The sequence below is a fragment of the Amphiprion ocellaris genome, chromosome 21 (genome assembly GCF_022539595.1).
Source record: "Amphiprion ocellaris isolate individual 3 ecotype Okinawa chromosome 21, ASM2253959v1, whole genome shotgun sequence".
Classification (NCBI taxonomy): domain Eukaryota; kingdom Metazoa; phylum Chordata; class Actinopteri; family Pomacentridae; genus Amphiprion; species Amphiprion ocellaris.
Genome location: NC_072786.1, coordinates 2,508,722 through 2,523,210, shown reverse-complemented (window position 1 = coordinate 2,523,210; position 14,489 = coordinate 2,508,722). Strand labels below are relative to the sequence as shown.

The following is a 14,489-nucleotide window of genomic DNA, read 5'->3' as shown; positions in this document are numbered from 1 at the left end:
TTTTCTCCTCTCCTCTCCTCTCCTCTCCTCTCCACTCCTTTCCTCTCCTCTTTCCTCCTCTCCTCTCCTCTCCTCTCCTCTCCTCTCCTCTCCTCTCCTCTCCTCTCCTCTCCTCCTCTCCTCTCCTCTCCTCTCCTCTCCTCTCTCCTCTTTCCTCCTCTCCTCTCCTCTCCTCTCCTCTCCTCTCCTCTCCTCTCCTCTCCTCTCCTCTCCTCTCCTCTCCTCTTTCCTCCTCTCCTCTCCTCTCCTCTCCTCTCCTCTCCTCTCCTCTCCTCTCCTCTCCTCTCCTCTCCTCTCCTCTTTCCTCCTCTCCTCTCCTCTCCTCTCCTCTCCTCTCCTCTCCTCTCCTCTCCTCTCCTCTCCTCTCTCCTCTTTCCTCCTCTCCTCTCCTCTCCTCTCCTCTCCTCTCCTCTCCTCTCCTTTGCTTTTCCATTTCCTTATTTTCTTCTCTCCCTCCTCCTCCTTTCTTTCTTTCTTTCTTTCCTTCTCTCTCCTCTCCGCCATACGTTCCTCTTCTCTTCCATGTGCGTGGCGTGTGCGTGGCGTGTGCGTGGCGTGTGCGTGGCGTGTGCGTGGCGTGTGTACGGCTGTAGTATTCAGAAGGTGTGTGCAGCTGATCTGCGCCGCCTCTCTGCTCCCCCCGACTCCTTCTCTGTGTAAGTACCTCAGCCCTCTGTCACGTATGTGCTCGTGTTCATGTGAGAGGATGGCGTGTTGTCGGTCCGGTTCGACCAATATTTCATATTCGGCAACATGCTATTGATCATACATGTGACATATCTACACTTCATTTTAAAAAAAATCTACAACCAGCTCTCCAGAACAGCAGCATTGAATTTCACTGCATTGATTGTTTCTGTCTGTGACAAATAACTGTTATGTTTTATATTTAGGGCTGCAGTGATGCTTTCATTATTAACTGGGTCAATCTGGCTATAAAGTGTCCAAATAGATACAAAAAGACAGAATAGATTCAATTTACAGTGATTTAAATTAAAAAAACAGTAACAAGACGACAAAAATGAGACAGAAAACGACAAAATCGACAGAAAACGTCAAAATCCAAACAGAAAATGACAAACTCGAGACACAAAATGACAACAAGACATGAAACAACAAAATTGAGACACAAAACAACAAAATCAAGACACAAAACCACAAAAAATGAGACAGAAGACAACAAAACTGAGACAGAAAGTGAGAAAAACGAGACACAAAATGACAAAAACGAGACACAACAAAAGTGAGACACAAAACGACAAAATCGAGACACAAAATGACAAGATCGAGACACAAAGCAACAAAAATGAGACACAAAATGACAAAAACGAGACAAAAACGGGACACGAAACAACAAAATTGAGACAGAAAACGACAAAAACGAGACAGAAAACGTCAAAAACGAGACACAAAATGACAAAAAAAATGAGACAAACAACATGAAACAAAACAAAACAGAGAAAAAATTAGACAAAAAAGTTACAAAGCGACAAAAAAATGGACAAATGACAAAAACAAGACCAAAAAAGACAAAAACGAGACAAAAAGGAAACACAAAATGACAAAAACGAGAAAAAAAACGACATAAACAAGAGACAAACGACAAATTCAGACAAATTATTACAAAAATGAGACGCAAAATGACAAAAACGAGACACAAATCAACAAAAAATGAGACGAATGACACGAAACAAAACAAAAAAGAGACAAAAAAGTTACAAAGCGACAAAAAAAATGACAACAAAAACAACGGAAAAAATTACACAAAACGACAAAAACGAGACAGAAAAAGACAAAAACGAGACAGAAAAAGACAAAAACGAGACAGAAAATGACAAAAACGGGACACGAAACAACAAAAATGAGACAAAAAGACAAAAGTGAATAAATGAAATTAAAATAAATGAAAATACATAGAACCAGATTTCCTACAGACTAAATGATGTTGGTCAAACCGTCTGTGTCGTGCTGATTGTGAGTCTTCGTTGTGTTTGGATGCTGTCGGTGGACTCAGAGAGGACGAGTGTCTGGCAGCATGCTGAAGCTTTCACTTCTTCACGTGCTTCTGCCTCTTGTCTTGGTGTTTTCTCGCTGTCGTCCTTTTACCTCTGACTTTACCCCGAGTTCTGCTCTTGTTACCCCTGCACCAAGCCTTGGTTCTCACCTGATGTCCCCGTCCCCCTGAAAAGCTGTCTGAGTGTTCTCGTGATCTTTAACGACTCTTTAGAGCGTCCAGTTATCAGAAATGTTGAACCCAGTTATGAACGGCAGGAAGTGAATGCTGTAAATGACGTTTCCGGAGCTCAGAACTGGTTTGTGATGCGTGTCCGTGTGTGTTTGTGCGTGCATGTATGCATATGTATGCCCTTGTCGTTGTATGCCCGGGCATGTCTGAATCGTGTGTGTGCACGTACATGCACTTGCGTGTGTTTGTTTTCCAGTCCTCATGCAGTTCCGGACCGCCTCCGCCTTCGAGTGAACCGGATCAGCCTCCAGGAGTACGACCGGCTGCAGTACGACAAGGAGCGGCTGCGAGACATCTGTAAGGATTCTGTGTGGTCTGGCACGATTAAAAATCTGTTTTACAGTCCTGGAACTAAATTATTACACCAAAAATGACATTAAAAATGTCCAAAATGATGTCAGTATTTTCCCAGGGTGATTTGAAATGTGTCCAGAGAGACTAACATTTGCCCAAAATTACAAAAAAGAGTCCAAAATTACCCCAAATTTGTCCAAAATGACAAAAGAGTCCAAAATTACTTTAAATTTCTTCAAAAAGTCATTGGAGGCAGGAAAGAGTTTTCCAGCTCATGGAAGAAGACTGTTTACTAGAGTAGCCCCAAACATGACCTGGTTCATTTGCCCTTTTGTTGTTTTGTGTCTCATTTTTGCCCTTTTGTGTCTTTTTGTTGTGTTCATTGTATTCTTCAGGTAATGTACCTTTAGTGGTACCAGGCATTAAACTGAACAAGAAACTGTAGTAAACAGTGGTGGTCTAATCATTTATTCCATGACTGTATATGAGGTCATAGAAATGCTCCTCTCAAAACAAGAAATAAAACTTATTTCAAAGAACTTTTACCTTGAAATAAGTGCAAAAATCTGCCAATAGAACAAGTGAAAAATGGCTTGGTAAGATTTCTTGAAATAAGATATGATATTTAGAATGTTGTGATCTTAAAATTAGCTGGAAAATCTTAATTTAACCCTCCTGTTGTCCTCATTTACAGGCACCAAAAAATATTGTTTCCTTGTCTGAAAAAAAATCCAAAAAATCAGCCCAAAAATTCCACAAATTTATGAAAATTTGCAAAACCTTCAGGAAGAAAATTCCAATAATTCCTGAAAAATTTCCCTTAAAAGTTTTTTTTTTTTTTTTTTAAATCCCCCCTGATTTGGCAAGAAAATTCTAAATATTTTCAAGAAATGAGTAAAAATCTTCCAAAAAATCCTAAAAATATATAAAGTGATTCCATATATATCAGTAAAACTTCTAATATTTTCTTAAGAACATTCACATAAAAATCAACCAAAATCCAGCAAAAATCGCTGGATTTTGGTTGATTTTTATGTGAATGTTCTTAAGAAACATTTTTAACATTTTTTTTCCACCAAAAAATGTTCAAAGATTTCCCAAAAATGTTGAAAATGTGGACATCAGAAGTTTCACTGTGAAAATATTTTTTTCCCACATTTTCAAACTTTAAAACGGGTAAATTTTGACCTGTAGGACGACATGAGGGTTAAACTATATTTTACCAGGATTGTCAAGCTTAGGTGTCTTAAAATAAGCCAGACATGCTAAAACATTTTTGCTTTCATGTAACCTCTTAATTTGAAATGTATTAAACTCATTTTGAGTTTTCTTGTAAAATACAACTCAAAACAAGATATTTAAGATGCATTGTCTTAAAACAAGTCCCTCCATGTTGCTGAAATGTCTCTTGTTAAGTGAATTTATCTTAAATCAAGTGGAATGAGACATTTTGACTAAAAATAAGACAAATAGACTTGGTAAGATTTAGAGTTTTTGCAGTTCTGTCTTCAAATGTTCTTCTGCTGCCACAGAGTGACTAAAAAATGAGGTTTAACTTCCATGTTTGACCTAAATTTCATGTGTGTTTTCCAGCCATCCCAGTGGGAATAGTGGTGGTGAGAGGAGACTGTGACCTGGAGACATGCAGACTTTATATCGACAGATTACAAGATGTGAGTCTCCATCTTCATCATCATCTTTTGATGTTTGCTCTCCGCCTCCTCTGTTTCTTCATTATTGTTTCACCTCTTCTCTGGGTTATTTATGGACGATAAGCGCTGAGCTGTGTGTCTCATGTGGAAAGCTAACCGAGTTAAACATCTGTGTGACTTTCTCTGGATGTAAATGCTTTGGCTGTTTGTTAACCTTGAAACCTGTCTGCTGTGCTTGCTAGGACTTACACCAGGCGCCACCTACTGGCCACAGAGTGCACTATCAGGTACACAGTGTGACCTCCGGGTGTCACTCTGCAAGGGTAGAAGAAACACGGCAACATTTGGACAGTTATGGAACAGTTTAGATGTTTATAGGTGTGTGGGCAGCTCCTTGAAGAACTCTCCCAGTTATATGTGGAGAGTTTAAGGACAAGATAAAAACAATAAATGGCCTCTGGTCTTTACAGACTGACACCCATGTTGAGGACAATCCTGTCTTTCCACACTAGAATGACTTCCCTGAACACCTGAATCAGTCTATAAATAGACTGTGTACGCTGTCGTTGTCCTGGATGTCTCTGTCTTGTTATTTCCTGTCCATGTGAGCCTGCTGTTAGATGTAGCTGATTGCTCAGTAGAAGGCCGATAAGGATCACGGCGTCTGTCTTTTGTCTCCAGGATGAGAGCAGAGGAATCCCCAGGACCAGTTCAACCAGTAGACTGTCTCCCAACTGGAGCTTCTTGGATTGTGAGTCACAGAATAGTGCTTTATAGAGATTTTACAGCTAAAAATGTCATGAATAAATAGCTCTTAATCAGAATCAAAGTTCACAATCATTTCTACTCAGATTCCCCTCCAAGGTACATATTTTTATATTCTTTGTGTTTTTTATGGCCTGTAATGTCCTGATTTATTCATCTGTGTCTCCACTTCACTGAAGTGCTCATTAAAGCTGTTTAATTTTATTTGTGAATCACTTTGTTTCTTTTTTAAACACGCCTACGTAGTTGAATTAAACCCTGTAAAACCCACTATAACACAAATACATCAGTTTTTGTTTATATATTTGTTTATGTATTTTTATGTATGTGTGTGTGTGTGTGTGTGTGTGTGTGTATATATATACACACACACACACACACACATACATACATACATATATATATATATATGTATGTATGTATGTATGTGTATAATTTTATGTCATTTTCTTTTGTACATTTGGGTCTTCCAGGGTTAAAAGTAAAACCAGACAAAGTATTGAATAAACTCTGACATTATTCTCCAGGTGATCACGTACATTGATTAAAGCTATTTAATAAGGTGTATGTCTGTTTTCTGTGCATGCTTTTTCTGTGCAGCCACATCAGCTGACCGCTTCTATCGCATCGACAAGGCTCAGGTACACAGTTTACCTTCTGGACACTTTGTGATGCTCAGGCTGTTAAACACACATTCAGAGATCACTGCATTTCTGAGTTTAATTTCATAATTCTGCTCTTGTGTTTGCAGGAACACCTCCACTTTGTGACAGAAATCTGTCAGGACGAGGTGTTCATCCTGGACCACGAGGGTCCTGTGGTGAACCAGGGCTCGTCCACAGGGATGCCAGATCTGGTGGTGGAACCCACGGCAGGGTGAGTAGAGACTCACTCCTGTTTCTTTTTGTTTTTGTAACTTAAATTATCAATCCCACACAAGTAACACACCTCAGTCGGGGTTTTCCTGTTGGAGTTTATAGGTTTTGAAAACGTGAAAAAATTGGTCCAAATTTGGCACAAAATGGCCGACTTCCTGTTGGGTTTTGGTTATGGTTGTCAGTTACGTTTTTGTGCATCTTGTTGAGTTACATATGTGAATCAAATTTCATACCTCTAGGTGACACGTACTGGCTGTAGTTCCTCTCTGAAATTTTCCAGGTGGCGCTATGGAGCCATTTTGGGTCACACCAATGCAGTTTCCGCTAAAATATCACATTTTTCTGATGTGTGTGCAAAGTTTCACACATTTTCAAATATTTTTAGGTCTTTAAAAGTCCAAATGAAACGTCCGCCAATGAAAGAAAAAGAACGAGATGACAAATAATTCCTTGCATTCCAGTAGAGACCCTTCATTTAATGATGAAACAAGATTTCATCTGCAAAATCTGATCACATTTTAACCCCCCTTTCACTTGTATTTGCAGAGCTCCTCTGACACTTGAAGAACAAGGTATAAAACACACACACACACACACACACACACACTTACAATAACTACTGTTTTGAAAGTTGGAAAGGTGTTTTTTTCATAGTTTAGTTTCACTTTTCCTTCACATCGTGGATGATGAGTCATCCCGTCACAGTATGGCTCAGCAGGAACATCTGCACTTCCAGCTTGATGTTTTTATCTCGCTCAGAAATCTCCACGTTCCTTGAGGGCATGCAGGGGTTGGAAGTTTAGTTCTGTCCAGACTTGTGAACTTCAGAACAATAACTCCATTTAGCCTGAAGTCTTTCTCTGCAGATGGGAGATGTGATGGGTGTTTCCTCTTGACTCGTTAACCGTCAGTAATAAGCTGTTGGAATGACCGGGACTCTCCAGTGTCACAAACCTGTTGTTCCTCAACCTCACATGTTTGCTTGTCCACTTTCAGTTTTATTTACACTCCAAGCTGCAAACAACGCCGGCGTCCTGCTGTTTTTTCTGCTTCTAGCGGGTGTTTCGTCTTAACCCTCGTGTCTCCTGTGGGTCAAAATTAACCCGTTTTAAAGTTTGAAAATGTGGGAAAAAAATCTATTTTCACAGTGAAACTTCTGATGTCCACATTTTCAACATTTTTGGGAAATCTTTGAACATTTTTTGGTGGAAAAAAGAAATGTTAAAAATGTTTCTTAAGAACATCACATAAAAATCAACCAAAATCCAGCGAATTTCGCTGGATTTTGGTAGATTTTTATGTGATGTTCTTAAAGAAAATATTAGTAGTTTTACTGATAAATATGGAATCACTTTAGATATTTTTAGGATTTGTACTCATTTTTGAAAATATTTACAAGAATATTTTTGCCAAATTTGGGGGATTTTTAAACATGAAACTTTTCAGGAATTATTGGAATTTTCTTCCTGAAGGTTTTGCAAATTTTTATAAATTAGGGGAATTTTTTTGCTGAATTTTTGGATTTTTTTCAGACAAGGAAACAATATTTTTTGGTGCCCATAAATGAAGACAGCAGGAGGGTTAAATTCAGTCTTCAGTCCACACTTGCAGATCCAGTAGTTGTGAAGCTCTTCTATTTATTCTGAAATCCTGCTCCATAAAAGCTTCCTCTGAGGTCACTGAATATTTTTAGATTAGCGTAGTTTGATGGCTGGAGACAAGAGAAGTTTTCTGCTCCAGAGAAGAAACTTTGGCCTTCACCTGCCTGGATTTGTAGGAAAGTGAAACAAAGTTCAGGAGAGCAGAGTCCCTGCAGGAACCCTCAGAGGAAACTGTTTTCATCTCAGACACCTGCATTGTTTGGCTCACGCTGAAGTGAAAACACACAAACACAGTTGTTGTGTATCTGGAGTAGAAATCCCTGAACTTTATGCACCGTTAGTCATCAGCACCGAGGCAGGAATCTGCAGAGAACAGTGTGATTCTACAGACGTGTGAAGAGGGAAAATAGGACAAGTCCACAGAAATCTGCAGATCAAAGCTCTGTCCTGTCCTCTGTGTCTCATTTTTCTCATTTTGTGTCTCCTTTTTGTCATTTTCTGTCTCGTTTTTGTCATTTTCTGTCTCATTTTTGTCATTTTGTGTCTCGTTTTTGTCATTTTGTGTCTCCTTTTTGTCATTTTGTGTCTCGTTTTTGTCATTTTGTGTCTCGTTTTTGTCATTTTCTGCCTCATTTTTGTCATTTTGTGTCTCGTTTTTGTCATTTTCTGTCTCGTTTTTGTCATTTTGCGTCTCATTTTTGTAATAATTTGTCTGACTTTTGTCGTTTGTCTCTTGTTTATGTCGTTTTGTTTCTCGTTTTTGTCATTTTGTGTTTCCTTTTTGTCTCGTTTTTGTCTTTTTTGGTCTTGTTTTTGTCATTTGTCCATTTTTTTGTAGCTTTGTAACTTTTTTGTCTAATTTTTTCTGTTTTGTTTTGTTTCATGTCGTTTGTCTCATTTTTTTGTCATTTTGAGTCTCATTTTTGCTATTTTTTTGTCTAATTTTTGTAATATTTTGTCTTGTGTTTGTTTTTTTTGTCTTCTTTGTCTGACTTTTGTCGTTTTGATCATAAGTTAAAACACTATATGATTCATTTCTAGATGACTAAATGTTTTGTTCCTTTGTCGACACTGTGATCTGGAGATGGCGTCATCTCACATGATGATGGTTTGTGTGTTTATGTTGATTTCTTTTGTTTATTTATGCAGCGCTGCTGACTGCTGCCGGCTCTGGGGATCTCCCAACGGTACGTCTGCTTTCACACTCAAACATGGACGACTGACGGGGAATGAGCAATAAGAACCGGTTTCTCCTGTTTGTGTCTTCATATCACCTTAACGTGACGACCTTCCTCCAGCTAATAAAAACATGACGCAGCACAAAGTCAGTTCAGGAAATCATTGTTCAGGTTTTACCAGCAAAACTTTAAGATACTGGAGCTCCATTTTCTACAGAAGATATTGATATTGTGACTGTTACTCGTTAAAGTTGCTCTAAAGGAGCTAAAGTTGACCTGCTAGTTGCTGGAAATGTTCCTCTGTACCTCTATGGAGATATTCCATTAAAAATCAGCTGTTTCCAGCTAGAATGGTCGTTTACCACATTAACAATGTCTACACTGGATTTAGCATTTAATGCTCTATTCATTGAAAAAAACTGTTTTTTTTTCCAAAATCAGGATATTTCTAAGTGAGCCCAAACAAACTGTAACCTCCTTTTGATGTTAGACTGGTTTCTGTCCCTCCAGTTGTCAGAGTGTGTGGGTCAGGGTGTGAGTCTGCTGGTCAGAGACTCTGGAGGCTGTTCAGCGTTACACATAGCAGCTCAGAACGGACACGCACACCTGGTCAGCTACATCCTGCAGCAAGGTGAGATCGCTTACAGAGCTGGACCTGGTTTTTAGATAAGTCATGTGTGTCGCAGTAAACCAACGCTTTCTACAGTCATTATTGTTGTTTCGTTTTCGTCATTTCGTGTCTCGTTTTTGTTGTTTTGTGTCTCGGTTTTGTCATTTTCTGTCTTGGTTTTGTCATTTTGTGTCTAATTTTTGTCGTTTTCTATCTCGTTTTTGTCATGTTGTGTCTCATTTTTGTAATATTATGTGCTGTGTTTGTTGTTTTTTGTCTTTTTTGTCTGACTTTTGTAATTTTGATCATAAATGAAAACATTCATGATTCATTTCTAGATGACTAAATGTTGTGTTGCTTTGTAGACACTCTGTGATCTGGAAGTTGTAATGTGTAAATGATAAACTGAGGCTGAATGTTGCTGAAATTGAACTTATTTATCTTAACAAATTTCAGGTTGTTCATAATGTTTTGTAAAAAGATAATTCTTTAAATGTGAATATTGTATAATGTACTTTTTACACTAAAACAAAGGAAACATTTGGAGTTGAGGCTATTTATAGATTATTATGCTGTGATTTTACTGCTCACTGGAGATTAAATTGGGCTGAATGTTTACTCTGAACTAGAATGATCTTAACACTCCTGCTTCATTTTAAAAGAGTAAGTCTGCCTTAAAAACATCCAGTGTTGCTCATATTTCCTGTGTTTGTCTCTCCTCAGGGTCTAAGGTTCTTCTGGATTTGACAGACAGAGAGAAGTACGATGCTACTTTATTATTATTAATATTATTATTTTTAGATTAACCCTCCTGCTGTCTTCATTTATGGGCACCAAAAAATATTGTTTCCTTGTCTGAAAAAAATCCAAAAATTCTGCAAAAAATTCCCCAAATTTCTGAAAATTTGCAAAACCTTCAAGAAGAAAATTCCAATAAGTCCTTAAAACTTTCCCTTAAAAGTCTTATTTAAAAAAAAAAAAAAAAAATCTCCCAAATTTGGCCAGAAAATTCTTGGAAATATTTTCAAAAAATGAGTAAAAATCTTCCAAAAAATCCTAAAAATATCTAAAGTGATTCCATATATATCAGTAAAACTTCTAATATTTTCTTTAAGAACATTCACATAAAAATCAACCAAAATCCAGTGAAATTCACTGGATTTTGGTTGATTTTTATGTGAATGTTCTTAAGAAACATTTTTAACATTTATTTTTTTCCACGAAAAAATATTCAAAGATTTCCCAAAAAAGTTGAAAATGTGGACATCAGAAGTTTCACTGTGAAAATATATATTTTTTCCCACATTTTCAAACTTTAAACTGGGTCAGTTTTGACCTACAGGACGACACGAGGGTTAATTACTGGTTGAAGTCACCCTTCTTGTGCATGCCAACAGCTCAGTTCCTCTTTATTTCCTGTGTGGTGTTTCTGTTTTAGCGTGGTTTTCCTGACGTTTGTCTGTTCTGATACGTGTGTTTTCAGAGGGGATACCGCCCTGCACAAAGCCGCCTCAGAGAAGCAGCATGCGGTGTGTCGGCTGCTGGTGGAGGCCGGAGCGTCGCTGGAAAAGACCAACTTCCAGGTAGGTTCTTCCCGTAAGTCCGGCTGAGTCACATCAGAAAGCAGCTTAATGATCTACAGGGAAGAAGTGATTTTACGGCTTCAAGGGCGTGTCTCCTTTCATATCACAGCACGCACTTTAAATTCAGGCTGTTTCGTTTAGCAGAAGTCATCACAACGAATACAGAAACCAAAGTACACAAAATGGATAAAACAGGGGTGTCCAACATGCAGCCCGCGGGCCAAAAGCGGTCCTCCAGAGGGTCCAATCCGGCCCTCAAAGTGTAAAAATTCCAGAGAAGACATTAACTGCAGATTGTAAATTAGTAAAACTATAAATTTAAAATCATTTCTAGACCATAACAAGTTGTTTGGATCATAAAGTAAAATACTAGATTGTTCTTTTGTTGTTTTGTGTCTCATTTTTAAAATATTTTGTCCTTTGTCGTTTTTATCCTTTTTTGCCGGATGTTTGTCATTTGTCTCGTGTTTTTGTCATTTTGTAACTTTTTTGTCTCGCATATGTTGTTTGTCTACTTTTTTGTTGTTTTGTTTCTCGCTTTTGCCATTTTTGGTCTCATTTGTGTCATTTGTCCATTTCTTTGTCACTTTGTAACTTTTTTTTGTCTGATTGTTTGTCAAATTTTTTGTCATTTTGTGTCTCGTTTTTGTAATATTTTGTTTTGTTTTTGTTGGTTTTTGTCTTTTTCGTCTGGCTTTTGTCGTTTGTCTCATGCTTTTGTCTTTTTGTGACTTTTCTGCCTAATTTTTTGTCTCTTTTTTGTTTTGTTTTGTGTCGTTTGTTTAAATTTGTCATTTTTTTCTCGCTTTTGTCATTTTGTGTTTTGCTTTATTCAGTGTTTTGAGCATTGTTTTTTTGTCTCACTTGTGTCGTTTGTCCATTTTTTTGTCGCTTTTAACTTTTTTGTCTAATTATTTGTCTCTTTTTTGTGTTGTTTTGTGTCGTTTGTCTCATTTTTTGTTATTTTGTGTCTCGTTTTTGTAATATTTTGTCTTGTTTTTGTTGGGTTTTTTGTCTTTTTTTGTCTGACTTCTGTCGTTTTGATCATAAAGCAAAATACTATGTCATTCAGTTCCAGATAGCTGTGATAAAAATGAGGAGTTGTGGTTATTATGCTGTGATTTTATTGGTCACTGGAGATCAGATTGGGCTGAATGTGGAACCTGAACTAAGATGAGTTTGACTCCTCTCAGATAAACACAGCCGACATCTTTTTAGGTGTATTTTTAGGCTTTTTTGTCTCCTGTTTGATTGTAGCCTGTGAGGAGTGATAAGAAAAGTACAGAGGCAGAGAGAGAAGGAGGAAAGAGGATGTTTAAACTCTACAATGGGATTTTTGACATTTACGATACCAGTCAAAAGTTTGGGATCACTGAAGATGCTTTTCCACTCACACCTACTCGACTCGACTGGGTTTAGGTGTTTTTTTTTGTGAACCCTCTTAGAGCCCAGGTTGGGAACCACGGAGTTAGAACGTAAATGTGTTGAAATGAAGCAGGATGATCTTTAAATGCGTCTGTCCACCAGGGGAAGACGCCGGCAGAACAAGCAGAGGGAGACTCTGAGCTGGCCACGTACCTGAGCTCCCAGCAGAGTTCATCTGGTAACCATGAAGACCTGGAGACGGCCGTCTGAGGCGCGACACACACTCTCACACACTCTCACACACTCTCACACACACTGTCTGGACTCCAACACACTCCTAGTGGAGACCGACGGAGAGGAAAGTGTTTCAGAAACGACCCGAGTCTGGATCCGAGTCGATGAACTGCTTCAGCAGCACTGCAGTGACGATTTTAATGGTCAACTATTTATTTGTATTTATTTATTCATATTCTATTTATTGGTTGTGCTGATTGATTGATTGATTGACTGATTGTAGGACTTTTAACGGTTCAAGATGCAAGTGCAATTTGACCAGCCGTCACATGTGGTGAGTTCACCTGCTGGACTCACAGAAACACGTTTCTTATCTTGTAAGGGATTTTACTCAGTAGGACTCCTACAGTGTCCATTAAGCATTTAAATAGCAAGAAACAGTAAAAGTTCATCCCTTAAAACCTGCGTGCCAAAGACATTGCACCAATGTCGTGTCATATCCAGTTCAGAACTTTAGTAAAAGGCCTGACACGTGACTCCACGTCCTCCCAAACGTTTAAAACTGTCTTTAACACCAAATTATGCAACGATGTTTATCACAAGCCACTTCATTCGATGAGTCACCAGAAGTTACAGAAAGCACAGGAAGTGGTTCAACATATCGCCCAGAAACTCTCCCAGACGACCACACAGGTTTATAGGAAGTACTCGCAGTAGATCTTAAAAAGTCCCTGCTGTGGGTGTTTTGTGCCCCATCATTAGGTTCCTTTGGTGAGGTGGTGTGGACGTTTTCCAGAGCAGCCGAGGATCAGCGTAGAACCAACGGCTCCAACTGCAGCCCAACAGTGAGTTATCTGGAGGAAGTAGGCTGCTGGGAAAGTCCAGATCCTCTACAGAGGTCCTCACTGAGCTCCTTCTTCTGGGCCATTAGTCCATGGGCCCAGACCCAACGTTTCCAGTATCAGTACCACTCAAGGTGACCAATTCTTTTTGGTATTTTTAACCAGCTATATGTCTCAGTTTGCATTTTGATATGACAGCCGCTGCAGACTCACAGCTTCATAAATGTTATCACTGGTTTAATGGACACAATGAAAGGGTCTGAGCCTGAAGTCGAGTTGGACAGGATTATTCCTCATGATGAAAAACAAGAAGTGCCACACATCATCTGTGTTAATAACTTTACAACACAGAACAATACTGCAACAAACTGGAGTCTGACAAAGATTTCATTGCTATGGTAACAAGATCGTCAGTGACAAAAACAAGAAACAGAATGACAAAGCAAGACACAAAATGACAAAAACGAGACACAAAACAACAAGACTTAAATTGACCAAAACAAAGCATGAAAAGAAAGTACAGACAAACAAGAAACGCATTCATCTGGATCTGATGTTTAATTTTATTAATATATATATATATTTATTATTATTGTTATTAAAATGAATTGTGTAATATCACAGTTAGGTGAATGTGAGCGTTTCACTAATAAGTGATGAAGCTGCCAGTGTGGAAAGACTCTCACATCTTAATGTACTTATAGTAACACAACGTACATTTTAGTACCACTTAGGTTTGGTCTCCTGAGCTGGTTCCAGTATCTGGTCTGGACCATGGACTACACGATGACCAGAAATTGAGAAGGACCAGAACACATTTCCTCTATTTATACTCTTCTGGAAAGATGCTATTTTTTTTAGTCATTGTTGAACCTTTGGTCCACAAAAAAGGCTTTTATTCCATTGAAACATCTTGAAATAACTATAGGACAAAGATGAACACATTTGGGACACTTTAGTTGAGATATTTTCAGTCTGAACATGAGCAAAAAGTCACTTTTGGCGTATAACTATTGTTCTGTAAATGAGGTTTAGCCAACTCATATGTGGATCAACAAGGTGTAGAACCAACAGCTTCAACTGCAGCCCAACTGTGAGTTATTTGGTGGAAGCAGGCAGCGAGGAACTTCCAAGTTCTACACAAAACCAATTAAAAATTCATCTCCTTGGACAGCACCATTTTAACCCTCCTGTTGTCTTTATTTATGGGCACCAAAAAATATTGTTTCCTTGTCTGAAAAA

At 38.4% G+C, this 14,489-nt stretch overlaps 1 protein-coding gene across 5 annotated transcripts in view; it reads left to right on the top strand.

Annotated features, from left to right (window-relative positions):
• The window catches only part of dgki (diacylglycerol kinase, iota), a 97,471-nt gene extending 83,048 nt beyond the window's left edge, over window positions 1-14,423 (top strand). For 3 of the 5 annotated variants that reach the window (XM_055006813.1, XM_055006811.1, XM_055006812.1), the window contains exons 22-34: window positions 594-656; window positions 2,442-2,542; window positions 4,133-4,212; window positions 4,434-4,478; window positions 4,873-4,942; window positions 5,557-5,597; window positions 5,708-5,832; window positions 6,381-6,406; window positions 8,585-8,622; window positions 9,124-9,244; window positions 9,947-9,983; window positions 10,707-10,806; window positions 12,334-14,423. In XM_055006813.1, the coding sequence (XP_054862788.1) occupies window positions 594-656; window positions 2,442-2,542; window positions 4,133-4,212; window positions 4,434-4,478; window positions 4,873-4,942; window positions 5,557-5,597; window positions 5,708-5,832; window positions 6,381-6,406; window positions 8,585-8,622; window positions 9,124-9,244; window positions 9,947-9,983; window positions 10,707-10,806; window positions 12,334-12,441 (955 nt within the window). In that variant the 3' untranslated portion in view covers window positions 12,442-14,423. The remainder of the gene's footprint in view (window positions 1-593; window positions 657-2,441; window positions 2,543-4,132; window positions 4,213-4,433; window positions 4,479-4,872; window positions 4,943-5,556; window positions 5,598-5,707; window positions 5,833-6,380; window positions 6,407-8,584; window positions 8,623-9,123; window positions 9,245-9,946; window positions 9,984-10,706; window positions 10,807-12,333) is intronic. The other 2 variants (XM_055006815.1, XM_055006814.1) reach the window with 2 other exon arrangements.
• The last annotated feature ends 66 nt before the right edge of the window (window positions 14,424-14,489 follow it).